General features: G+C 40.2%; 1 protein-coding gene across 13 annotated transcripts in view; it reads right to left on the bottom strand.

Moving 5' to 3' along the window:
* szt2 (SZT2 subunit of KICSTOR complex) overlaps positions 1-25,980 on the bottom strand; it is a 232,658-nt gene that overhangs the window by 154,972 nt on the left and 51,706 nt on the right. For 8 of the 13 annotated variants that reach the window (XM_080430954.1, XM_080430966.1, XM_080430959.1 and 5 more), the window contains exons 23-31: positions 22,520-22,617; positions 18,875-19,031; positions 12,078-12,371; positions 10,514-10,724; positions 7,993-8,114; positions 5,712-5,844; positions 3,838-3,966; positions 1,441-1,591; positions 764-856 (exon numbers count right to left, since the gene is read on the bottom strand). In XM_080430954.1, coding sequence (XP_080287080.1) covers positions 764-856; positions 1,441-1,591; positions 3,838-3,966; positions 5,712-5,844; positions 7,993-8,114; positions 10,514-10,724; positions 12,078-12,371; positions 18,875-19,031; positions 22,520-22,617 — 1,388 coding nt within the window. The remainder of the gene's footprint in view (positions 1-763; positions 857-1,440; positions 1,592-3,837; positions 3,967-5,711; positions 5,845-7,992; positions 8,115-10,513; positions 10,725-12,077; positions 12,372-18,874; positions 19,032-22,519; positions 22,618-25,980) is intronic. The other 5 variants (XM_080430961.1, XM_080430956.1, XM_080430962.1 and 2 more) reach the window with 1 other exon arrangement.

Below are 25,980 nucleotides of genomic sequence, written 5' to 3'. Positions count from 1 at the left end.
ACATAATTAGTTGCCCCCCCATTTAAAGGGAAAGACCACTTTGGTACAGGTTTGGGTTGTGTAGTTACCTTGCCATGATGTAACTCCAAAGGTGGACAATAAATAAAAAATAATTGCTCCATTGATTAGAAATTGATCATTCAAAATATGCTCCTCATTGACTTACAGTGTATGCTGAAACAGCTCTCACAGTCACTCTTTTAGCACATAAACAAACGCAAACAAAGTTGATTAAGACAATATAGAACATCATCAAACCCAGTACTGTTTTTTTTTTTTTATAAAAATGTTAACTTCCTGTTGTTTTTTACTATTTGAAGATCCGGATCCGGGTTTTCTTCCTAATAGAAATAGCAAAATCAACAGGAAGTTAACATTTGTAAATAAAAACAAAAAAAACAGTACTGGGTTTGATGATGTTCTATATTGTCTGAATCAACTGGTTTTAAAAAATTTGGTTGTGTAACTTTGTCGCAGCAGTTGAAGCTCAACTAGAATCGTAGATTTGTAGATTTTGTAGCAGCTACAAACGACGAGTGTTTGCTTGTATCTTCATGTCGCTGGCTTCCATTGAAAATGATAGGTAGCCCGAGTAGCTTTGTATCTGACAGTGTGAACACAGCATAAGGGTCAATTTGGAACCCCCTCAAGAACCAATGACCGAGGACACTGCCTCTCACCACCCCAACACACACACACACACACACACACACACACACACACACAGGTCGGTAGTAAGAAAAAGAAGGGGGAAAACCATCACCTCTTTCTTTGATGATGGCGGACAGTAGAAGAAGTAATGTGGATTGGATGGCACCGTTTTGAAATACTGAGCTCCAATCTGCATGAATTTGTCCTGTTAAACACACAATGAAGACAACAGTCATCGTCATAGTTACTTACCCAAGTACAGCTAAGTAGACAACTGAACTAGACATGGGACTATTATTTCTGATGTGTGTGTGCCTTCAGTTTATTTTCATAAAGAAGATATAAATAGAAATACAGGATGTGTTATGCCTCTGCTTTTGCACATTTTGGACAATGTCTTTACCATAAGATCCTAGGATTCAATCCTACAATTCTGTGTGAACCCCCAGAAATGTTACTTTTAATATAACTTTTGTTAGATTATTTTTGGAATTATTATAACATAACATAACATAACATAACATAACATATTTTTTTAAACAGCAGAGGGCGCTGTTTTTTTTGCTATGGGTTCCCAGATTTCCCCTTTGATAACACCAATTGGTATTGTATTTCATATTATTGCTATCGATGATTAGTCACCTGTACAACGTGGTATGATTTGTAAGGATTGTGCAATTGTGGAATGAGCACGATTATATATTATTATATTGTCGCTGTCGGGCGGTAAAAAAAAGTAAATTAACCTGCATTCCAATGTAGTAATTAGTGCTGACTTTCCAGCTGTACCTGGATGATCTTGTGCAGGTGTGGACACACTTCACACTTGTGCTGTGTCTGTAGGAGAGACAGAGGGAAGTCAGAGCCCTTGGTCATCTTGGGCTCGTCCAGCATGGGTGGAGATGATGCAGAGACACTGGCCTGAGTGTCCATGTCCACACTAGAACCACATAAACACACATAAGAACCGGTGGTGGACAAAGTATATCGTTGCTGTCGGGCAGAAACCTCTTACGTAAACTGTAGACTCCACGACGTGCATTTCATGTGAAAAAAAGCATGCCTCCATTTTGCCCGATGGTCCTGGCTAACGCCTGGAACGATAACATCTCTCACGCGAGTAACAATGGCAGAGCGATCGTGCATACAAAATGAGTCGTTTTCCCCAGGGTAAAAAGTTTCGGAGTTATAGGGGTTTTAGAGAAGGAGATAGAACGGAAGCGGATGGGAGCCATGTTTTTTGGCACGGTGATCCATCTGTCCTTTCCTTCTCAGAATCACCGTGGGTGATTCTGCTCCAGCCCCTCCCGTGTGGAAAAAAACGGGGGAAAAAAGAAGACTGAAAACACAGTTCAGACCGTGTTCGGCACCGAAGCGCTACTCTGTGAAAACACGGTTCAGACCGTGTTTGGCACCCGATGTGTTAATTAGCGGCCTACTTGATCATACTACAGCGTCACACAAAAGCATCAAAAGCAGCAGATCCACAAGCTCGAAATGTGGCATGAAGCAACACGGTTTGAGCTTGTAGATCTGCTACTTATGCCATTTTTTTATTTGAATCCTGAAAAGTAACATTTTTGGACATATGACCAGACGACAGAGACGATATGCTCGAGTACATTTTCAGAAATTGTCAAGAGTATTTGGGTCATCTGTGGCACTTCCGTGACCGTGGAGAGCGAAGGTATGTTTCTCAATGGATTTGTCATCTAGGAGGGTTATTAAACAAATTTAGCCGAGGTGTAACATTTTGTAAGAGACCAAAATCCAAAATGGCTTCTGTGAAAATGAACGTTTTAATGGTTCGACCCATAGAAATAGAAACCTAGATACCTCATTGGCCTCTGCAGTTCATTGGAACAACCTGTTTCGCATGGTGGCCGCCATATTTCCAGGGGGCAAGGGCACTGGCCAATCACAGCGCGTTGACTACTGGCCAATCACAGAACGTCTTTTCCAGGACTTGTCAGAATCTAGTTGTCCCGCCCCCACCTGCCTCTGATTGGTCTACCGAACGCCCCCTTCTGTGACGCACGTGGAAGTGTCCAGCTTGCCCCCCGGAAGCGTGCCCACCATACAGACGCCTCAGAGCCAGAGGAGGCGTCTACCTTTATGTGTCTATGGTTCGACCTACAATGATGCACGATACATGGTTTCAGAGCTTATTTTGGTCAAGGAATACATATTTGTTGTTTATATAATGATTTCACCTATTTGTGACCTTCAAATGTCACAAACATACGTCACAACATAAAAATGTTTGAGAGCCACTGGTTAAAATCATTTTAAAATTGTGAAGCAAGCCAAAGTGAAACCCTCCGTGATTAGCAACCATCAGGGGATTGATCATACTGGAGATAAATAGTCTGTGACTACTTGAAAAGGTACGAAAAATGAAAAATCGCTGGCAGTAGATGATTTATTTATTTATTGTGGCAGTGAATGAGTTAATCATCCTGTCGGGAGTTATTTCTCAACAACGACCGGCGAGCCGTCAATTATCCCTTGCATAACTCATATAGTTGGGTTGATTGTATTTTGTCTCCCTGCTCTTCTATTGAGACATTTAGATTGTGTCAAAGGTCTTGTCTCACCTAGATCCAGGATCTGACACAAATGTTGATCTGATGGTCAAGATTCAATTCATGCCCTGAGCAAGCAGGCAGGCTCTATTAGCTCATTGGTAAAAAAATATCAGCACTTGTGCAGGAAACCGGGTTCAAATCCGGGGTAGAAGAAGAAAGTTACATAGTGCAGCTTTAAGTACAGTACTCAAGCAAATGCACTTTGGCACAGTGGCAACTGGTGGCCCAAAGGAACTAGGTTCATTTACTTAAGTATTGTACTTAATTGTACATGTGTGCCCATTTTCAATACTGTATACCTGTACTTCTACTCCACTACATTTCAGAGACAAATGTTGCACCTTTTTTTACTCCACTACAAATGTTTGAAAACTTTAGTTACAAGTAACTTTGTAGATTTAGATTATTATTCTTACAAAATTATTTTATACTTGGACTATTCAAAAATAGCAGATAAGCTCACAACGACACGTTGTGAATCCTTCCTTACAAACAGAGAGCTGTACAGTACATTTTTTATATCGAGAATTAAAGAGAATCGTCGAGGAATCAGACTGTTCAGAGGGAATCGTTAAGGAACCGGAATCGTTAAACGCACCTGGGTGATGAGGTCACAGCAGGCCTCTTTGCACGCCACTCGTCTTCTGTTTCTTCTCCGATGAGGAACGTAGGAGGGGTCTTCACGGACTTCTGAACCGCTACGCTCTCACTGCGCTCCTGGAAGACCCTGAGAAGAAGAATGACCAAAAAAGGAAATGTTAACAACTCTGGTGGGGGCACCCGCTGGGCTAAGCTCTAAAAATGATCAATAAGGCAGAAAAGAAAAAAATACTCTTGTAATTCAGCAATAAGCTTCGAGGGGCTGTTGGTTTACAACAGTGATTTGACTACATTAGATCGACATTAGAATAGATGTTTTAAATATATATATGAATGAATGAATGAATGAGTTTTATTTCGAACATTATTAAAAAAAAAGACAAATAGAATACAAAAACAGAAAAAGAAAAAAAAAATGTCCGAAAAGGAGTAGGATGAAGTGTAAAACGTATAAACTCCTACCCCTTTTTCACTAGTTATTTTCACAATTTGTCTAAATGTATTCACAACCTAAACATCTCCACTGCATGTTAAAAAGAAAACATAAAAATAATCGCAGTAATAACAGAGAAAAAATAAAATAAAACCAACCCTACTAGTAGATACTCCATCTACAGGGAAGCCAGGACGCAATGGGTCAACATGGCCCCTCCTCAAGCAAATACCTCTTAAATATGACATTTTTTTGAAGTGATTCATATTTTGACTTTGTTGTACCTCCAAACTCAGTCCATTCCATAATTTCACTCCATGAACTGAAATGCACATACTTTTCAATGTTGAATTAACACAATGCATTTTGAGATTAAACTTCCGTCTTAAATTGTAACCTCTGTCACTAAAAATGTTTTGTATGTTACCTGGCAATAGTTTATTTATTGCTCTAAACATGAACAGATAATGTGTTCCAAATATTTACTGCTCCATTCACTTCCTGGTTTAAGTATTTGGGAAATATTCTGTATCTCGGCTCCTGTGTTTTACTATGTATTTTTGGCGAAACCTGCCATTTTCAACTGGCTGCATTTATGGAACGGATTACCGCGATCGGATTTTTTATAATTTTTAATTCTACGAGACTACACTGTGTGTGTAATGAGGGGATCACCATGAGGACGGTGATCACGGAAAATATTTTGTGACGATTTTAACGATCGTTAAAAACACTGGCACTGGCTGTACCCTGTTTTAATGTTAATGTTAGGGAGAGACTAGTGGAAAAGAGATTCAGTAGAACCAGACATGCAATGCTCATTTGGTATGTTCTTGCACTCTATTTCAATGACGTGACACGCACGTTGCTTAACACCTACACTGCAAGTCACACAATGGACAATTGATATGCGTCTAGGCTTATTCCTATGTTAATTCGCTAGGTGTGAGTCGGGAACCTTTGAAAACTTTGTTGAGGTGTGAATTTAAAGTAGTTTTAAATCTATGCGTGTGCCTGCGCGTGCTCCTGGTCAATAGGTTCCGGCACGGCGTGCAAGGCCGTCCAGTGAGCATTGCACCCCTGAGTAGAACTAAAAGACAAGTAATTTTATGTTTGGTTGCGCTCTGTGTTGCGCTCTGAAAATAGCAGATCTACGAGCTCACAACGTGTCGCTGTGAGCTTGTAGATCGTCTATTTTCAGCATGCAACCAAGTGTAAAATCAGCCATTATGACGCCATCAAGGCCTGCCAATATACATTGTTGTCGACAAAACCAACTGGTTTATATATACAAAGGTCTACAAAGGTTTATATATTTAGTCGACTAAAACTAGACAAAAACTTTTCAGATGACTAAAATATGAGTAAAACTAAATGAAATTGTATTCAAAAGACTAAAACTAAACCAAAATGTGCTGTCAAAATTAACAATTTAGTACCTGATGTGACCACAGAGGGTCTGCAGGAAGGAGGTGATGTCTATCTCCTGTAGAGACTCCTCACAGTAATCCATGGCTGTCAGCACGTCCTGGGACGCTATGCTGTATGACTGCTGCAGACTCCTGTACACACCTACACATGAATACAATATATCATATTTATTTATACACCTACAAAAAGACCAAATATCAGCAACATTTTACTTCAAATTTCACTAGTTTATCCTGTATGAGTTATCGCCTGATTGGATTAAATCAGTATCCCGACCTGAACATTTTGTTTTTACGTTGTTAAAAACTGAAGCTGAGCGAGTCACAAACATATTATCCATTCATTTGTCATTCAAACATCTCCCCCAACTGCGTCACGGCAGACTTTCAGACTTCCTGTAGCAGGCTTTCAAAATAACACTCACGCTGATCAGTATCATGTATTATGATTAGTCAACGCAGGTTTTGTGTTTAAGTTCATTAAAATCCTTCTTGTTCTTGTGAATTGCACGCGATCGACCAGCGCAGCCTTTACAATCGACACGTTTGCATGCTTGTAACGGCATTTGAGGTTAAAAAATGACGCCCCTGCTAGTCACCTTTCACATAGCTCTGGAGGTAGTGTAATTGCAGTAGTTTTATTTAGGGTAATAATGTTACCTTTAACTCTTTGACTGCCAGAGTATTTTCATAAAGTACTCCCCCAGTGCCAGCAATTTTCGTGTTTTTTTATTTTTATATTTTGAATTTTTCTCATGAAAATAATTTAAGGGGACATAATGTAAAGACCCAGCACAAGTCCGCCACTAGAGTGCAGCACATGACTGCTTGATCAGGCCGTTGGGTCTCTCTCAGCCTTCTTGATAGATTAGACAGAGAAAAACATGAAAACGGAAGTGACGTCGTCCCAGATTGTTTTGATCGCCAAAATGCCGTCGTGATACACGAGGGCGATGACTGATCGTCACCCAGACCATAGATTATAGAAGAGAAACTGTCCGTTTGTCCGTCATACCGTGTGAAAGACCGTTTATTTACCTATTTTGGACGAAAATGACTGGGGAAAAGAATCAAAAACCGGAAACGGAATCCAGGTCATGAAACCGGATGCAGATGTCCGTGAAGTAAGTGGAACTCGAGAATAACATTGAATATTAAGCAGCATAGCGCAATCAGAGATTAAACAATGAACGCGCGTCCAGCGCGTCGAGCGCGTCGACGGCCAACTGGACAAAGTAGCACTTGACGCGTTATCGCGTCGTCCGCAGTCAAAGAGTTAACATAGTCTTGCGTAGCCAGACAACTATTCTACAATCTACAAATGCTATATAGGGTCTGGATCTACACCTCCAAAAAGCTGACAAAGAAGCATTATTAAAAACACAATCTTAAAACACTGGCATGTTTCACAAAGTAATCCACATTATGTCCAATATCTACCGCCTTTGTGCACTCCAATCTGTTTTCTCCCCTCAGGGGTTCTCTATTAATTGTACTCCCAATTATTTAAATTGTGCCGTTTGTCTCTGGCCCTGTACGTACTTGGCCCTTTAACACATTGACTGCCGGGCCCGTAGTTCTACGGGCCGTTAAATCCAACGGTTAAGCGCCGATCCCGTAGCCTACGGGCTGTGGTGCTTTTTCCTTTTTTTCGATTTTTTTTTTTTTTTTCAATTTTCTAGGGGGACCATTTTCAGTGTAACACCACCCGAAGTCAACCGGAAGTGCGATCCCGTTTTTTGTTTCCCGTCTGCCTCCATTCTAAGTCGTACACTAAAAGCCCTGTAAACCTGAAACCATGAAATGTAGTTTTTCATCCTCGCATTTCCCATGTTAACATAAACGGTCAGAACTCAAACATGGCGGCTCCGTTTGACACGTGGTTTGGACTGGTACATGCAGGGAGATGTCGCCGATGTAAACAGACCGTGTACGGCTCAATCTTAAGGATTTTAACAAGATCTATGGCGACGTGAAAAAAACAAAAAACAACAATAAAACGTTGGCACTGGTGAGTACATTATGAGATTAACCTCTGGCGGTCAATGTGTTAAGCAGTCTATTCCCAAATGTCGTTTGGTCTTCTGCTTTATATATGCCGTTTTTAAAATATGTATTTATGTGCTTATGAACTTTTGGTATTGTTGACATTAGCTATTTATAGTTGACGCATTTAGCCTAACTTCATGTCCTGCAGTATTTTTGCAGTGGTGTTTAGGGTAATAATGTTACCTTTCACATAGCTCTGATGGTAGTGTTCTTGCAGCAGTGTTTAGGGTAATAATGTTACCTTTCACATAGCTCTGGTGGTAGTGTTCTTGCAGCAGACTGCAGTAGTTTGCCATCTCCTTATGCTTGTGGGTCAGAAGCTCTGTCCATGGAGCGCTGCTACTGCGATCCTGGGACAACGACCTGTACACACACACACACACACACACACACACACACACACACACGTACATTACTACACTTGTGAGGACTACAAGCTCATCGGCTATTTGTTGGTGTCTAGGGTACAATAGGTGGTTGCTAAGTTCTAATAGGTGTGTGCTAGGGTAAAACAGTGGTTGCTAGGGTCTAATCAGCAGTTGCTAGGGTCTAATATGTGGTTGCTATGGGTCTAATATTTGGTTGCTATGCCGTTTATATGGTTTAATATGTGGTTGCTAGGTTAAAATCGGGGTTGCTAGGGTCAAATAGGCGGTTGCTTGGGTATAATGGGTGGTTGCTATGGTCTAAAATGTTGTTTCCAGGGTTCGGGTTAGGGTTGCTATTAGATCTAACAGCAACTGCTTATTAGAATAAGTAGTTGCTAGGCTCCACTGTAGCTAAATGGCATTGCCCAATTCAAATTAATGAGATGTTTAAGCAATTCAAAGTTAAGTAGTACTAATTATTTAAAAAAATTCAAATGGTAGCCGACAAGTAGGCCAACCATAGAGTTGGAACGCAGTTTCTAGCTAAAATTATGAAGGACCAGTTAGGGACAGAAAAGGACAGAATAAAGACAATAATAAGTAGTGAAGATAACATTAGTGTGATCGCCTTAGCGATCCCACAATAACTTGAAATTGAAACTTGAAACAACTTGAAATAACTCCCCAAAGCGGGTAAAATGATCCCTGGCACAACATATTTTCTGATGTGGGGTCCCTGACTAGTTGCATTTGTGCGGTCTGGCCTTTATGCAAAGGTTAAAATGTAATTTAGATAGCACGTTATTTAGACAAATTGTAGGTTAATTTGTTGAACTGGCATCCTATATCCTATATATTTATTGCGAACGCAGCGGAAGGAGGCGCGCCTCCGCGCAAGTGGAGCTTACTATGAAACCGTGGTCGGGGTGTGTGTGTCTCTGTCTCTCTGTGTGCATGCACTGCCTGTGTGCAGCCGCCAGAGTGCAGGAATTTAGACAATTCTCTGATTAAAATGCACAACAGCCTGCAACACACACACACACACACACACACACACACACACACACACACACACACACACACACACACACACACACACACACACACACACACACACACACACACACACACACACACACACACACACACACACACACACACACACACACACACACACACACAGTCAATGTTCTCTCCCCATCACGGTGAAATAACACGGATTACAAGTCCGTAAATACACAATATTTTCGAGCTGTGTTCGCTTCCAGCGTTCGCGCGTCTTACTTGTATAGTTTCAATGTACATAGTATTTATTGATAATGATATTATAATGTTTAGGTTATTGGTTTACCTATGATCCTAGATTACTGTCTCTATGCATTTGATGTATTACCTCGTGTTTACCTTGCTTACTGTAAATCGCTCTGGACCCTTTAAGACCGGGGACGCATCCGTGTCATTTTTTGATATCTTTGGGCTATTCCAAAATAGCAGATATACAAGCTCATAGCGCGGCACAGAGTGCCGCGCTATGAGCTTGTAGATCTGCTATTTTTGAATAGCCAAAGACATCTAAAAATGACACACAGACGCGTTCCCGGCCTTAAAGGGTCTACACCATGAAAATCACTTTTTTCTTGGTTTTTTGTATTTTTTGGGGTCCCCAGTGTCTCTTGTACCCCAAAAAATGTTTTTTTTAAAATTCAGGTCATTCCTTCTCATTTCATGGATTTCCAGAATGGGCGTGTCTGAACAGGCGATCTCAGAATGGAAATGTTCATGATGTCACAAACATTTTTGATGGCAAACCCAATGTTAAATGAAAAGTGCCCGAATCGCTCCGAATCTACCCCCCCTAAGTTGGGGTCTACGAACAAATACTTCTGGCTCGGATTTTGGCTCCGCCCCCCGGAAGTGGGTGAAACAGGCACCTCAAACACTTGGTGGAATTGTTCAAAAATGTTCAAAGTGTTTTTTTCGATTTTGTATTTTTCTTTTTTTTTATTTTTTTTAATAATTTTTTAATAATTTTTAATAATAAAACAGACAGAATTGCTCAGTAGCCCCCCCCTGCCCAAGAGGACGTTTTGGTATTGCAGCTGAAAGTGCTGTATAAGCCAGAGACAATTGACTTGGGATGAGTATATCTGAGTGATGATTTAGGCTCAAACCTTTTGAAAAAGGTTTGAGGGACATACACCATATGATATTAAATATCAAATATTCTTTTTAAATTCATGGTGTAGATCCTTTAATGGGTTAAGAGTGTCTGCTAAATGCCTACATTGAAAATTGTAGCCTTTTCTGCCAATGTTCAACGACAGAAAACGCAATTAAATTGCTAATCGCCAAGTCAAGCAAAATGTCATAATCGTGACACGCCCCTGTGTGTACCTGAAGAAGATGTCTCGGGGTTGTCGGTTGGAGTGCGGGTGGATGAGCTGCTCTTTCAGGTGCTCCAGGGAACAGTTGTAGACGTAGACGGGACAGCGAGGTTGGGGCACGTCGCTGCCGCTCTGCTGGGACCCCTGTCTGCTCAACGGCACGCTGGCATCTCTCCTGGGAGGAGGCTCCGAAAACTGGACCCCCTCCTTCTCTCCCACACCTACACACCAGTGGTGGAAGAAGTACTCAGATATTTCACTTAAGTGAAAGTAGCAATACCACAATATAAAAATACTCAATTACAAGTAAAAGGCCTGTGTTCAAAATGTTTCTTGAGTAAAAGCACAAAAGTAGTGGCATCACTTTGATTAGTACCAAAAGTAAAAGTACTAAAATGTTTGAAAATAGCAGATCTACAAGCTCACAACGTGTCGCGATGTGACACGTTGTGAGCTTGTAGATCTGCTATTTTCAAATAGCCTATGTATAAAATAGGGCTAAAGTGGTTAATGTTTTATAATATAATACTTTATATCTGCAAAGTAATGAGTAACTAAAGTTAAAGTTAATTGTAGTGGAGTAAAAGTACAATATTTGCCTCTGAGATGTAGTGGAGTAGAAGTAAAAGTATTGAAATTTTGAAATACGCCAGTAAAGTAAAAAAAACTAAAAATTGTGCTTAAGTACAGTACTTGAGTAAATGCACTTAGTTACTTCACACCACTGCTACACACACACACACACACACACACACACAGGGTCCCCAGCAAAATGAGTAAATATAGCATAAAAATCAGTTGAACCACTTTAACCATATACATTAGATATTTGAAAATAGCAGATCAACAAGCTAACAAGTCACGTTGGGGTTCATAATAATGACATCGTTTATAATGTTGAACATTAGCAGAATTCTTCTTTAACCCATTAAAACAGGGAAAGCATTGTGTCATTTTTTTTATTTTAACCACTATAACCATCTTTTATACTTTGGCTATTCCAAAATAGCAGATATACAAGCTCATAGCGCGTCACTTTGTGCCACGATTTGAGCTTGTAGATCTGCTATTTTTGAAAAATCCTGAAAAGGTGTGCAAATCTTTGAATATATATTTTTAAAGCAAACAATTTTGAACTAAAATCTTTGCTTCTGGGGGTCCCTAGAACAAAATGTTTTGAGATGGGCGGTCCGCGGCCAAATACATATCATTGTTGGGGTCCTTGACATGACAAAGTTTGAGTACCACTGATATAGCAACATATGTTATTTTCTTTTCTTATGGCATTTTTTTAATCGGCCTCAGAACGGGTTTAACCTGAACCTGTACCCAGTGGTGTAAAAAGTACTCAAATTATTTACTTAAGTAAAAGTATCAATACTGCAATATAGAAATACTCTGTTACAAGTAAAAGTCCAGAATTCTAAATTTACTTGAGTAAAAGTACAAAAATATTGGCATCAAAATGTACTTAAAAAAAAGTATTGGAAATTGGAAATACTCAAGTGAAGTGCAAACACCTCAAAATTGTACTTAAGTAAATGTACTTAGTTACTTTCCAACACTGCATGTACCTAAGCTCTGGGTTCCATCCTTGGCGTCGGGGGTTGTGTCCTGCTCTGTGTCCGTGTGTCCCTCGGGGCCTCCTGGGTAGAAGACAGGGGAGCGGAGGCCCCCCTGGGGCCCGCTGCTGGAGCTCCTACACGGCCTGCCGCTCAGACTGGGGCCCGACTCGGAGCGCTCCAGACCGCTGGTGGAGCCCGACAGAGAGCTGGCCTGGGACTTGAAGGACGGGGTGAGAGTGTCCTCCTCGTCCGCCTGCGTGCTCACGTTGTGCTCTGGCTCGGACGACGTCAGCATTAAAACGTCTGACAAAACGAGCATAATAAAACATGAACCCATTAAGACCGGGGAAGCATCATTTGTGTCATTTTAAGATTTCTTTGGCTATTAAAAAATAGCAGATCTACAAGCTGCTATTTTTTGAAAAATGTGTGCAAATCTTGGAATATATAAAAAAAAATGTAAGCGAACATTTGTAAAATATGTATTTCCAGGGACCCCCAGAAGTAAATATTTGAGTTACAAATGTCGGCTTAAAAAACAAAAAAATCTAATATTAATGCGTGTATCTAATAATGTTCATGATAAAAAAAAAATAGCAGATCTACAAGCTCTCATAGCGCGGCACTCGTTTACTGTTTATATCAGCTATTTTTAAATAGCCAAGGAAATCTTAAAATGACAGAGACGCGTTCCCGGTCTTAAAGGGTTAAAACGCATAGCATAACGCCAGCGGTGGAAGAAGTGTTCACACTTTGTACAGTACTTTGTATAGTACTTGAGTACATGTACTTAGTTCCACCACTGCACTGTTGTATGAAGAAGCATGACGCAGAGCACAGCCACACACAAAGTGGCATGATCTGCCGAGGAGAAAAGGCTGAGGGAGTAGTGGAAACAAACAGTCTTGTAAGACAAATCACCAAATTAAAAGGATCCCTGGCTAATAATAAGCCAAATATGCCTTAATATATTATAATTTTCACTCAATAGGGGCAATGCCGTCGCAAGTCATTTGTCCATGTGTGGTCCAGCCCTATGGCATTTATGGAATGCATGTGAAAATAAAAAAACTACTTCCTTTTTCCCCATTTATTTTTTGTTTGCAATTATAATAATAATGCAAAAGTATTTGTTTGCATTTGCTTTCGCCCCCCCCCCCCATATATTTTCATAATAAAAAAAGTGCCATATATCGTATCGATATCGTGAGCCCAATATCGTGTATCGTAACGTGAAATTAGTCGGCACACCCCTACTTCCTAAGGTTAATATGAGCATCCAACCAATATTTTAAACGTTTTTTTTTGCACATGCATTCCATAAATTCCATAGGGCTAGACCACACATGGACACATCAACTTGCGACGGGCATTGCCCCTCTTGAGTAAAATAAATACAATATTTAAGGTGTTTTAAAATGTTTATTTTAGTTATAGAGGGCAATTATATAATGTATTAAGGCATGTTTGGCTCATTACGTGGCACTCGGTGCCGCGCAATGAGCTTGTACATCTGCAATTTTTTTTATAGCCAAAAGTATAAAATAATGGTTTAAAGTGGCTTGAAGTGGTTTAACCCTTTAAAGGTCACCCCAAGAAAAAAGCATTGGAAAAAATATTTCTTTGCATTTTTTATTTATTTGGGGCAATAGTAACAACAATCAATTATAATTTCTTTAACAGACCCAAATATAGGCCTCTACCAAACGGTTGAGATGTCACTTTATGGTAATGGTAAAAGTTTCATGCATTAACATTAATTTATATGCATTCACTGAGAAATATAGATATTTCTATTCATACATATCTCTGTCTATGAACATGACTATGTATACAAGTTGGAAATGTAAATAATCAACAAAAACAAAATACAATATAGCTGCAAGCAGCAATAAGCGGTTTCGAGGGATAAAGCAGAGACAGGAAGAGGCAGGCAGACAGGCAGACAGTGAGAGAGAGACAGACAGGCAGGCAGACAGACAGACAGGCAGACAGTGAGAGAGAGACATACAGGCAGACAGACAGACAGGCAGACAGTGAGAGAGAGACAGACAGACAGACAGACAGACAGACAATGAGAGAGACAGACAGACAGACAGACAGACAGACAGACAGACAGACAGACAGACAGACAGGCAGACAGGCAGACAGACAGACAGACAGACAGTGAGAGAGAGACAGACAGGCAGACAGACAGACAGTGAGAGAGAGGCAGACAGACAGGCAGACAGACAGACAGGCAGGCAGACAGTGACAGAGTGAGAGAGAGGCAGACAGACAGACAGACAGACAGACAGACAGACAGTGAGAGGCAGACAGACAGACAGACAGACAGACAGACAGACAGACAGACAGTGACAGAGTGAGAGAGAGGCAGACAGACAGACAGACAAACAGTGAGAGGCAGACAGACAGACAGACAGACAGACAGACAGACAGACAGTGACAGAGTGAGAGAGAGGCAGATAGACAGACAGACAGTGACAGAGTGAGAGAGAGGCAGACAGACAGACAGACAGACAGACAGACAGACAGACAGACAGACAGACAGACAGTGACAGAGTGAGAGAGAGGCAGTGACAGAGTGAGAAGAAGTGAAATTGGGGTTTGAACCAGGGACCTACAGACTTGCGGTTAGACAGTGTAAAGGATATTGGATAATTCCTTTAACAGGTCCGTTCATGAAAGTCCTTGCGGCCTTGTTTCCAATGAGGGCCTGTGAGCAATTAGGGGTTAAGAGTCTTGCTCAGGGACACATTTCATTTCATCGACACATTTGCTGGCCTGGCCTGGAATCGTACCTGGGGCAACCAGGGCCTCTGGCTCCCTAGGCGGGCTCACTAACCACTCAGCTATGGCCGCAGTACTGACTGAGCTATTGGATAGACAGGACGCTAACTACTCTAGATCACTGGTTCACAAAACATTTACCAATAAAGATTTTTTTTTTTTGTCCTCGGAATGGGAACTAGTGAAAATAGTCGATCTACAAGCTCACAATGCGTTGCTATCTAAAAAGGTGTGAGATTGTAGATCGGCTATTTTCACAAGAAAGTATGTCATACATAAAAAACACACCCTGTGTGAAGTGGGCGGTGTCTTGCTAGCTAATCACAATACTGAATGGAGTCAACCAATCATGTACAAAAGATAAATACATTTATTGAAACACTCTTTATGATGGACGAAACCATAACTTCACAAAAACAAATTTATGGTTTTTGTGAAGTTATGGTTGCTTATATAGGACTATGCACATGTGTCATGTGACACTGGCCATAGATTGTGATTGGCCAATCACAGCGCAGGATAATTCTACAAACTTTTAGGGCCGGTTTCACTGCCCAAGATATTTGTACATTTTTCCAAATCTCACTTATAGGGGCGGTTTCACCGCCCAAAAACAACTACTCTCAAAAGCATTTCATGTTATTGTTTAAAAATTGCACATGTCTGAATTAACAGGGTCATGTTTTGTACAATGCAATTTAAATGTAAACTGTGATGAGTGGGGTTTGAACTGTGGACCTCCGGCATATGAGGCTAACACTGAACTGATCAAGCTATTCAATCCACAGCCTTAGTCAGTGAAAAAGGAGAATCCAACAAAACAAAACAAAAGAGGGAATGAAGTACGTCATACATTGAAAATAACTACTCTCAATAAGTGTTTCATTTAACAATTGCAAGTTTATTCATTGATACAGTCATGTCGTGTGCAATGCAATTGAGATTAAGTCTGCATGAGGTGGGATTTGAACAGGCGACCCTGTAGTTTCAAGGCATATGATTAAGCGATCAAGCTATTGGACCAACAGACCTGAACTGGTGAAAAGGGACTTCACACACGACACACTTTCACGCACTTTCACTTGCTCAGAAATCTTGGGTTTAAATGTTTTTCAAACTATTCAATATAGCGTAAAATCTGAGGGCGGAGCTCACTGGTCAAAGTGATAGATGTGTTCCTCATGAGTCAAGGCACATGTGTAAACAAGTTTCACGGCTGTCGGCTCAACGAGGCATGACTTTTGCCTGTTTAAAGTTTGCATTTAAAAAAAATTGCTATAGCGTCCCCCTTTGACCAATTAGAGTAAGATTGGTTTCAGTGATACTTGGAATGACCCTCTACATTATTGCAAAGTTTCAAACAAATGTGAGTCTGCATGTATGTGTTAGAGGCAGATGAATAATTTTCATAAAACTGCAATATTCATTAGCTTATTAAAGCTTAACGTTTTCACTTATGGAAAATCCGCTTGCTCACGTTTGTTGGCATTGGTCCAAAGTTCATGTGTAGACAGTTTCGTGCAGATTGCTCAAAAATCCCAGGAGGAGTTAGATTTTTACTGCTTTTCATATGATTCAAAATGGTGGGAGATCGAAAGGTCAGAGGTCAAAAGTCAGACTGTGAAAGTTGTTCGGCATGAGGAGACGCATGTGTGTATCGAAGTTTCATGGCTGTAGGTCAAACAGGGCATGAGTTGTACCTGTTCAAAGTCAATTGAGTAAAATAGCGCCACCCTTTGGCCGATAGTTGTGAGTTTCGTTTCCTCGCCGTTTGGCATAGCCCTCTACCATATTGCCGAGTTTCGTAAAAAGTGACCACGCGGTTAGGCCAGAACTGCCAAAAACAGCGGAAGAATAATAGTGAAAGCCAAGAGATGCAATAAAGCCAAGAGATGCTTCGAGCCTGATAGGCCTCGAAACCTTAATTATCATAGCGAATGTATCAAAATACATTCAAAAGTGCAAGCCTATGTAGAAATAAACCAGTGTGGTGTGGGTGGTGGCTGATTTAGGCAATCACACCTGGCCTGAGTCCAAACTGATAGGCTCTATGCACAGCAGACATATTTGAAAGAAATTGGGCCTCTTCCTTACTTGCTTCACAGGCATTACCAATGATGCTAATGAAGGCTCTGGTCCATTTAGTGTAGCACAGTGGTTCGAAAACTTTTTAATTTCAAGGACCCCCAAAACTTTGAGAGAGTACAAATGGAACCAAATGTACCCTTATTTGTACACTCTCAGTGTTACACACCTGTAACGGGCCATTTGGAACCCTCTCAATAAACCATGAGGGTCCCAGGACCACACTCTGAGACCCACTGGTGTAACAGAGTGTTTCCAGTGAGCCAACATGCACAATATCAGCACCCTGACTGTGTTTGACTAGAATGGAACAGAGCCTTCATTAGTATCTTTGGAAGGGGCCCAAAGTTTTTCCAATATGGCTGTTGGGTGCCTGATTTGAGTGTGGTGCAACAGCACAAATGTTTTGGGGTATTAGATACACTGTCTTATCTGGTGGTACGCTACGAAGCATTTCCATTTTGGATTCAAACACAGGAAAACCATGCATTTCTGGCACCTTCATCTGGACACACCCTTTGGACAGAGTATGCGTTGTCCCTGCTTGTCACAGCTAAGTGGTCAATGTCCACAGTTGTCATAGTGCACATCTGGATGTGGTTGTGATGGTCTTGTTTAGCGTTTCTTCTGAAAAGGCACCTGTGGTGGAGAGGAAGATGATGGCTAACCAACTATGAATGCTGGTTTGTTGACTTGCTTCAAACTGTGGACAATTGCCAGCCAGAACCTTTTGAGAGACATTGGTTTCCCGTTCAGTAGAACAAAATCCCACTTGTAGACCAGCGAGGAATTTGAGATGCACAGGTTTAGGATGTATCCAAACAGGGGAAAGTACCATCGCCTCGACTTGGCTGGGCCTTGGGTCTTGTACCAGAATGTCAGAAAGATCAATGTCTCCCATAATGTTCCCCAGTCTCTTCTGCTTGTGAGAGTTGATCAGCATCATCTGTTTGGTCATCTTCTTCATCACTCAGATCATCAAATTGGTCCATTTATTATTTCAGCACCACTGCCTTTACCACTAAATGACAATTCAACCATTTGGTTGAGCATGTTTTTTTAGATGGGAATACAATCATACTAATAATTTTTTTCAACATAAATATAATGAAATAACATTATATGTATTATATTAACAACACTGAATTAGCAGAAGCCCTATTTATCCATAGCAAATAGTACATTTTAATTACTTTAGTTTAGCTTCACTACTTTTACCATAAAGTGACAAACAACCCGTTTGGTGGTTTTCAGAAAATTATTAGACCACTATTAGATTTTTTTAAATTGTATCAAGTTACATAATCAGGTTCAGTAACACCTCTGAGATGATAATATGACAAAAAAAAATATCTTACCTCTGAAATTTCAACCAAAAAAGCCCACCTTTCAGGAGTGGCTTAATTGATTTTCACTTCCTAAAAAGTGGCTACCTGAGAATCCATGTGACTGGGAAACAGTGACATCTGGTGGACCTTTTTTTGCCATAACATACCTCAACCAAATGGTAGAAAGGGCTCAATCAGGTTGAGTTAAGTTCAGCAATGTTTTCAATGAGACTTAGTGACTTAAAATGTGCTCTACCAATTGGTTGTGCAGACTGTTAAAGGGTTAAAATGACACACAGATGTGTTCCCGGTCTTAATGGGTTAACCACACCAATCCCAGTGTATGCTGGGCATATCATAATAGGCAAACATTCAGCAAAGTTACCCGGTCTACAAGCTCACACCACGTCACATGTTCGCGTGTGAGCGTGAGCGTGTGTGCGTGAGCGTGTGTGCATGAGAGTGTGTGCATGAGCGTGTGTGCGTGAGTGTGTGTGCGTGAGCGTGTGTGTGTGAGCGTGGGTGCATGAGCGTGTGAGCGTGTGTGCATGAGTGTGTGTGCATGAGCGTGTGTGCGTCCATATGCAGTTCATGTGTCGGTACCTGTGAAGGTAGCAGGGATGAAGGTGATGAAGACGTGCTGGGAGTTGATGAGTTTGATGTAACATCTCCACTGAGGTGCACACACACTGCCCCCTGCTGGTGAAACTTCTTCATCCACCAGCTCTGTGTTACTGAAACTCTGCCTCACACACACACACTTTTTTTTACTTAATAATAAAATTAAAAAGTATCAATACGAGATAGAAGAAATGCTCTGTTACAAGTAAAAGTCTGGTATTCAAAATGTACTTGTGTAAAGTATTGGCATCAAAATATACATAAAGGACCAAAAGTAAAAGTACTCATTATGCCATTTCACAAGTTTTCAAAATGCATAAAACATGTGTTTGAAAATAGCCGATCTACAAGCTCACAGAGCGACACGTCAGCTATTGCCAAAGTATATAAGGCTGAGTGTGGTCAATGTGTGTTTTGTAATAATCATCAACAGCTTCAAAGTAACTAGTAACTAAAGTTTTCAAATAATTGTAGTAGAGTACAAGTACAATATATGCCTCTGAGATGTAGTGGAGTAGAAGTAAAAGTATAGAATGTTGGAAATACTCGTAAAGTAAATTTTGACCTATTGATCATACTACACCGTCACACAAAAGTATCAAAAATAGCAGATCCACAACTCGAAACGCAGCGCCAAGCGATGCATTTTGAGCTTGTAGATAGGTAGGGTAAGTGATTTTCTTTGGTTAAAATAAGTGTTAAATACAGTAGCTCTATATTCTGATAGTACTCATTGCTATAGAGTGTTTGTTCAGTAAAAGGAGTCTCCTTGTCTCTCCAGCTCTTTATAAAACAGAAAATGCATTTTCGTTTCAGTTTAATTTCCAACTTTATCCAATTAGGATAGAGAACTCAATCAGGATATAGATTAAACAAGTGAAATTGGAAGTGATGACACTAAGAAATGAGGAACTAGGAACTGGAACACTATAAAAATGAAGCTTAAAAATGGGTACTTTCTCCTGATTGGCTGAAATTTTGACACCTACCGGAAAATGTATTTTCTGTTTATTAAAGAGCTGGAGAGACGGGGAGACTCCTGTTACTGAACAAACACTCTATAGTAATGATTACCATCAGAATATAGTGCTTTAACCTTTTAACAAAATACTTTTTGTTTTAACCAAAAAATATCACTTACCCTACCTTTAAGTAAATTGTTTTGGTATTTTTACTTTACTGGAGTATTTCCAGTTTTCAGTACTTTTACTTCTACTCCATCTCAAAGGCAAATATTGTACTTTTACTCCCCTACAATTATTTGAAAACTTTAGTTACTAGTTACTTTGCAGATATAAATCATTATATTATAAAACATACATTAACCACTTCAGCCCTATTTTATACTGTACATAGGCTATTTGAAAATAGCCGATTCTACAAGCTCACAACGTGTCGCATCACGGCGCGTTGTGAGCTTGTAGATCTGCTATTTTAGAACATTTTAGAACGTGTACTGTTGGTACTTTAAGCACATTTTGATACCAATACTTTTGTACTTTTACTCAAGTAAATTTTGTATTCCGGACTTTTACTTGTAACAGAGTATTTCTACATTGCAGTATTGATTATTTTACTTAAAGGTAGGGTAAGTGATATTATTTGGGGGGGGTTTTGTTAAAGGGTTAAAGTACTATATTCTGATAGTAATCATTGCTACAGAGCGTTTGTTCGGTCACATGGGTCTCTCCAGCTCTTTAGTAAACAGAATATAGTACATTTGCAGGTAGGTGACAACATTTAAACCAATCAGGAGAGAGCACTGAAAATGCACTCTAGTACTCATTGCTATAACACTCTATAGCAATGAGTACTAGTATATAGATCAGTATCAGAATATAGAGCTATTTAACACTTATTTTAACAAAAGTAAATCACTTACCCTATCTTTAAGTAAAACATTTGAGTACTTTTTCCACAAATCTAAAATGACACAGATGGTTTCCCGGTTAAGGACAGGAATTGTTGTAGGTTAATTTTGTGTTTGGGTAGGGAGTCGAGAACCTTCATATATTTTGGTAGATCATTCCTCATTATGGCGGTAGCCAGTGGTGGAACAAGTACTCAAATGTTTTACTTAAGTAAAAGTATCAATACTGCAATGTAGGAATAAAAATGTACTTGAGTAAAAGTACAAAAGTATTGGCATCAAAATATACTGAAGTACTAAAAGTAAAAGTACTCACAATATCCCATTTCACGTGTGTGTGTGTAAATGTATAAAAATCCTTTTTATGTGGACGGGGTATTTGCTTCCTTTATACAGTTAAAAGAGAAGTACGACCTCCCGCAGCGAGATTTTTTTAGATACCTACAGATTAGGAGTTATGTGAGAAAACATATTCCTGATTTTGAATCGGCAAGGCCAGACAAATTGGATGGGTGTTTAAGTCATGCAGCTGAGACTAGACGCATCATTTATTTTTTGTAGGACACTTTACATAACATGGCTCCGGTCTCGACTGACTCTATTAAAGCCAACTGGGAGGCGGAATTGGGCGTACAACTGACTGAAGACATCTGGGATAGAAGTACGGAATACATACATACCTGTTCGATTAATGCACGACATTGTTTAATACAATTCAAAATTTTACATAGGTTACATTACTCAAAAGTAAAATTACACAAAATATTCCCAGACATCTCCCCCCAGTGTGATAAGTGTAAATCAGCAGATGCAACTCTACTGCACAGTTATGCCCTGTGTCCCAACCTACAGAATTTCTGGATAGAGATATTCAGACTATTTTCCAATATACTAGAGGTAGAGATAGATCCAGACCCAGTGTTAGTCATCCTGGGAGTATCAGAAGGGATGAAGAAATTACAACTATCTCAACAGCGCCTTCTCTCATACGGCCTTGTCGCTGCAAAAAAATTGATACTCTTATTTTGGAAGAAGGAAGAGGTCCCCACAATCAAACTCTGGCTCAACGAGATGACAGAATCTTTACATTTAGAAAGAATCAGATTTATACTCAAAGACAAACTGAAAGATTTGGAAGCCTTTAGTCTCCTTTCTTAAAGGTTGAAAGGCTAATCCTTGTGGATGACCCGTGTCGCACGTAATCTGGGGCAGCACTTCTGGGGAGGGGGAAGGGAGGCGGGGGGGTCCCTTTGTTTTTTGCTTAAGTTTGAGTGTATTCTTTTCATGTTACCTGTCTATTTTGTGTATATGTCTGTTTGTTTTTGTAAAAAAAAAAAGGAAGTAATCCATGTATATGAACAGAAATGTATAATCCTACCCTGTGATTCACAATAAAAAAGATTTGAAACAAATGTATAAAAATCCTTTGAAAATAGCCGATCTACAAGCTCACAACACGTTGTGAGCTTGTAGATCTGCTATTTTCAAATAGCCATGGCTGAAGTGGCAAATGTATGTTTTACAAAGCAACTAGTAATAGAAGTTTTCAAATAATTATGGTGGAGTAAAAGTACAATATGTGCCTCTGAGATGTAGTGGAGTAGAAGTAAAAGTATAGAAAAATGGAAATACTCCAGTAAAGTGAAAATTCCTCAAATTTGTACTTAAGTACAGTACTTGAATAAATGTACTTAGTTACTTTCCACCACTGGTGGTAGCATAGTACTATGAGAGAGTGTTGTTGTTGTGAGGATTACCTGTAAGGTGCTGGAGGAACCCGTCACCTCCTTGCTGCTTCCAATGGTGTGGAAGGACATGACTGTGTCCTGTCTGTCTGCGGCCTTCAATCCCTCTTCTGAAACCACAACACAGCACACACTATACTCATTCTAATCTGAAAACACAACACAGCACACACTATACTCATTCTACTCTGAAAACACAACACAGCACACACTATACTCATTCTACTCTGAAAACACAACACAGCACACACATTATACTCATTCTACTCTGAAAACACAACACAGCAGTGTTGGGCAATATTACTTAGGAAAGTAATATGGTGTTTATTATTATTATTCCTTTAAAAAGTAATAATATTGTATTACTTAATACTTTGTATCAAGAGTAATACATTATATTACAGATTATATTACTTTTAGTAATTTTTGTATCAAGATTCAAGAGATGTATTGTCACCAAAACGAGTAAATGCACAGTGGAAAAAATTGGTTGGGTTGCTCCTTAATATACAATAAAAGTGATAACAATACTAAACTAATAACAGCCCTAAAGCCAGTTCTAAAATAAGGTTAAAAACATTCCCGTCCTTTAAAATAAATAAAAAAATAACCAAACAGCAGAACTAAACACATTAAAGATAGCCGATCTACAAGCTCAAACGTGTTACGTCCGCGACGTGTTGTGAGCTTGTATAACGTCTATTTTGGGTGCGCGGCTCCGTCGTGTGACAAAGTATAAATTTAGATTTACAATGGACCCTGGGTGCCAGAGCAGAACCTCTGCCTAAAATCTTTCACATGGGCCTGTTATAGCGCCACCAGGAGGCAGATTTCTGCAAAAAAAAAAATTGACAGTACTCCTACAGATTTGGTCCAAACATCACGCAGATCGGTGCCCAGTATCTCTATAGTCATTAAACAAAACGGGTCTTTCCGATTTTTCTTCTTCTTCTATCTTGATTGGCTAAGATTGGCTTCCAAAGTTTGCAGGATTGCTCCGTTTTGAACAAAACGCCTCACATCATGAACACACATTTTGCACATACATTGCCAATAGGCAGAGGAAGAAATACGACCCTCATGGTGGCGCTATAACAGGCCAATTTGTGTTTTTACACTGGCTATCCAGCCCTTTTTTTATATTTTCTGTATTCACATGCAAGTTAGGACATGGTGGTGTCACAAAGCAAACAAGCACTGGTAGTTAGTACTTCTAGCGTCTGCTGGATCCAGGGTGCAACTCCCTGCTGTGCTGTATACCCTGCTGACTGTCTCACCTTTGTCCTGTTGTATGTTTACATGAAATGTTATCACTCAATTCATTATCACACTGTCGAGTTAACAAATTAACAATTTTACTGAAACTGTTGACAACTGTGTGTATTGGCTGTGTTCAGATCAGCTCACCTGAAACCCACTTCTTATGTTTTCTTGTAAACACACGTTTACACCTGTAGGCTACTACAACTTCACTGGAGATGCTGATGGTGCCATTTAGCCTTTTTGTTGTATTATAATATCTGAATGCACTCTTCATTATAATACTGTACATCAAGCGGATAGCTCTGTGATTGTGACTAGACCTTTAGCACATGGTTACTTTAGTCTGCAACCACACTGTGGTACATTCTGCACTGAATGGAGGGTTTACCCCTCCTCCTGCTCAGAGGTGTCACACTGGACGGTATACATGATTAGAACATGCTTAAACATTCGACAATTAAGGTCTAATATTGCTACAAAACTATATCCAGTTCTTCAGGTCTTTAGATGTCATTTACAATGTAATATGTTCTAGGAGTTTAACTTAAATTTGACTCTGGATCTAAACACTGCCTAACATGGAACTGGAGACAGGAAAGCTAGCAGCAGTAGTTAAGAGAAACAACACTAACCAAACTAATACAAAAAGTAGTTCAAATGCGATGGCAGGGGAACAATGCCTTGTGTTGTGGGGTGTTGTGAGCGCCTATTTTAATAGTTTTAGTGTACAGCGAAAACAGGAGGGAGCCTAGAGTGGGGGACTCCTGTGTCAACAAAATATATATGGTTTTAGTGGGTAACCACTTCAACCCTATATACTTAGTTGAAAGGGTCCCCAAGGAGTCTATACTTGGTAATTTCCTTTTTCCATATACACCAAACAAGTGATCTGAAAGCTCACAACGCGTCACACTGCGACGCATTATTAACTTACAGTGTAGATCTTCTATTCTGCTGAATGTTTGCCTAGGTCACATGGGGTTATTGGGGAGACACCAAGCTAGATGACCTATCTAATACCAAAGACCAATCAGCAGTGGTCAGGGAGGGGCTACATGGGAGAATTGGGAATTGGCATTACAACAAGACTTCAGCCTAGACGTTCCACCAATAGCTCATCCATGCTTTAATCACATCCCGGCTCGACTATTGCAACAGTATCCTCCATGGCATCACCTCCAAAGTCCTCAAAAAACTTCAATATGTCCAGAACTCAGCGGCCCGCATGCTCACCAGTACCCGTTCCAGAGACCATATAACACCAGTCCTCCACAACCTTCACTGGCTCCCGGTCAAACAAAGAATCCACTTCAAAATACTACTAAACACCTACAAGGCACTGAACAATCTGGCTCCCCCTACCTCTTCGATCTCCTCAAACGTGATGTCCCCTCCCGCTCCCTCAGGTCTGATGACGCAAACCTCCTTGGAGGTCCCCAGGACTAAGTACCGTACCTGGGGCGATGTTGCTGCCCCAACCCTAGTATGTACTCCCCCAATACTCGCACCCACCATCCAAACCTTCAAAACCACCCTCAAAACCCACTTCTTCAAAATGCCACAGTTTTTTATAGTCCTTAGTCTTTTTCCCCTAATAAAGATGTGTTTCTTTGTTGTTTTCTCATGCCCCCGATGTAAAGTGTCTTTGGGTACTTAACTCTTTCAGTGCCAATGAAATAAAAAAATTATTGCGAACTTTGTCAACTTTTTCCTTTTTTTTTTCAAAGAAAAAAAAAAGTGCTTAGAAAGCGAGATACAGCCTTTTTCAGTTATAGGTTAAACAAAGAGTGGATGGAGCTGCAAATCTTCAGATAATGATATCTTGGGTTCTGGGGTTTTTTCAATAAAAAAAAAAAGTTTTTATTTATTTTTTATTTTATTTTTTTAAACTCGGGATTTCTCGTTCTGGCACTGAGGGTATAACCCTAAAACTCGGGATAACTCTGGGCCTGGCACTGAGAGAGTTAAGCGGTATATATGTCACAGTACGTTTGGAGAACCAGTACGATTGAAGACAGAGCGCTCGTTTTTAGGCACGGGGCTCCTTCGGGGCGAGGCGGGGCTTTTCGAGACAGGGTTTATTAGCGAGGCTGGCGAGGAGGAGAAGGAGGACGCGGCGCTGCGAGGCGGGGGTTTATTACGCGAGGCTCGCGAGGAAGAGGAGCCTCCTCCTCCTCCTCCTCCTCGCGTAATAAACCGTCCTCTCCTTC

The sequence above is a fragment of the Gymnoscopelus braueri genome, assembly GCF_963280865.1.
Source record: "Gymnoscopelus braueri genome assembly, chromosome: 6".
Lineage (NCBI taxonomy): Eukaryota > Metazoa > Chordata > Actinopteri > Myctophiformes > Myctophidae > Gymnoscopelus > Gymnoscopelus braueri.
Note: the sequence above shows the minus strand (reverse complement) of the source record. Positions and strands in the feature narration are given on the sequence as shown.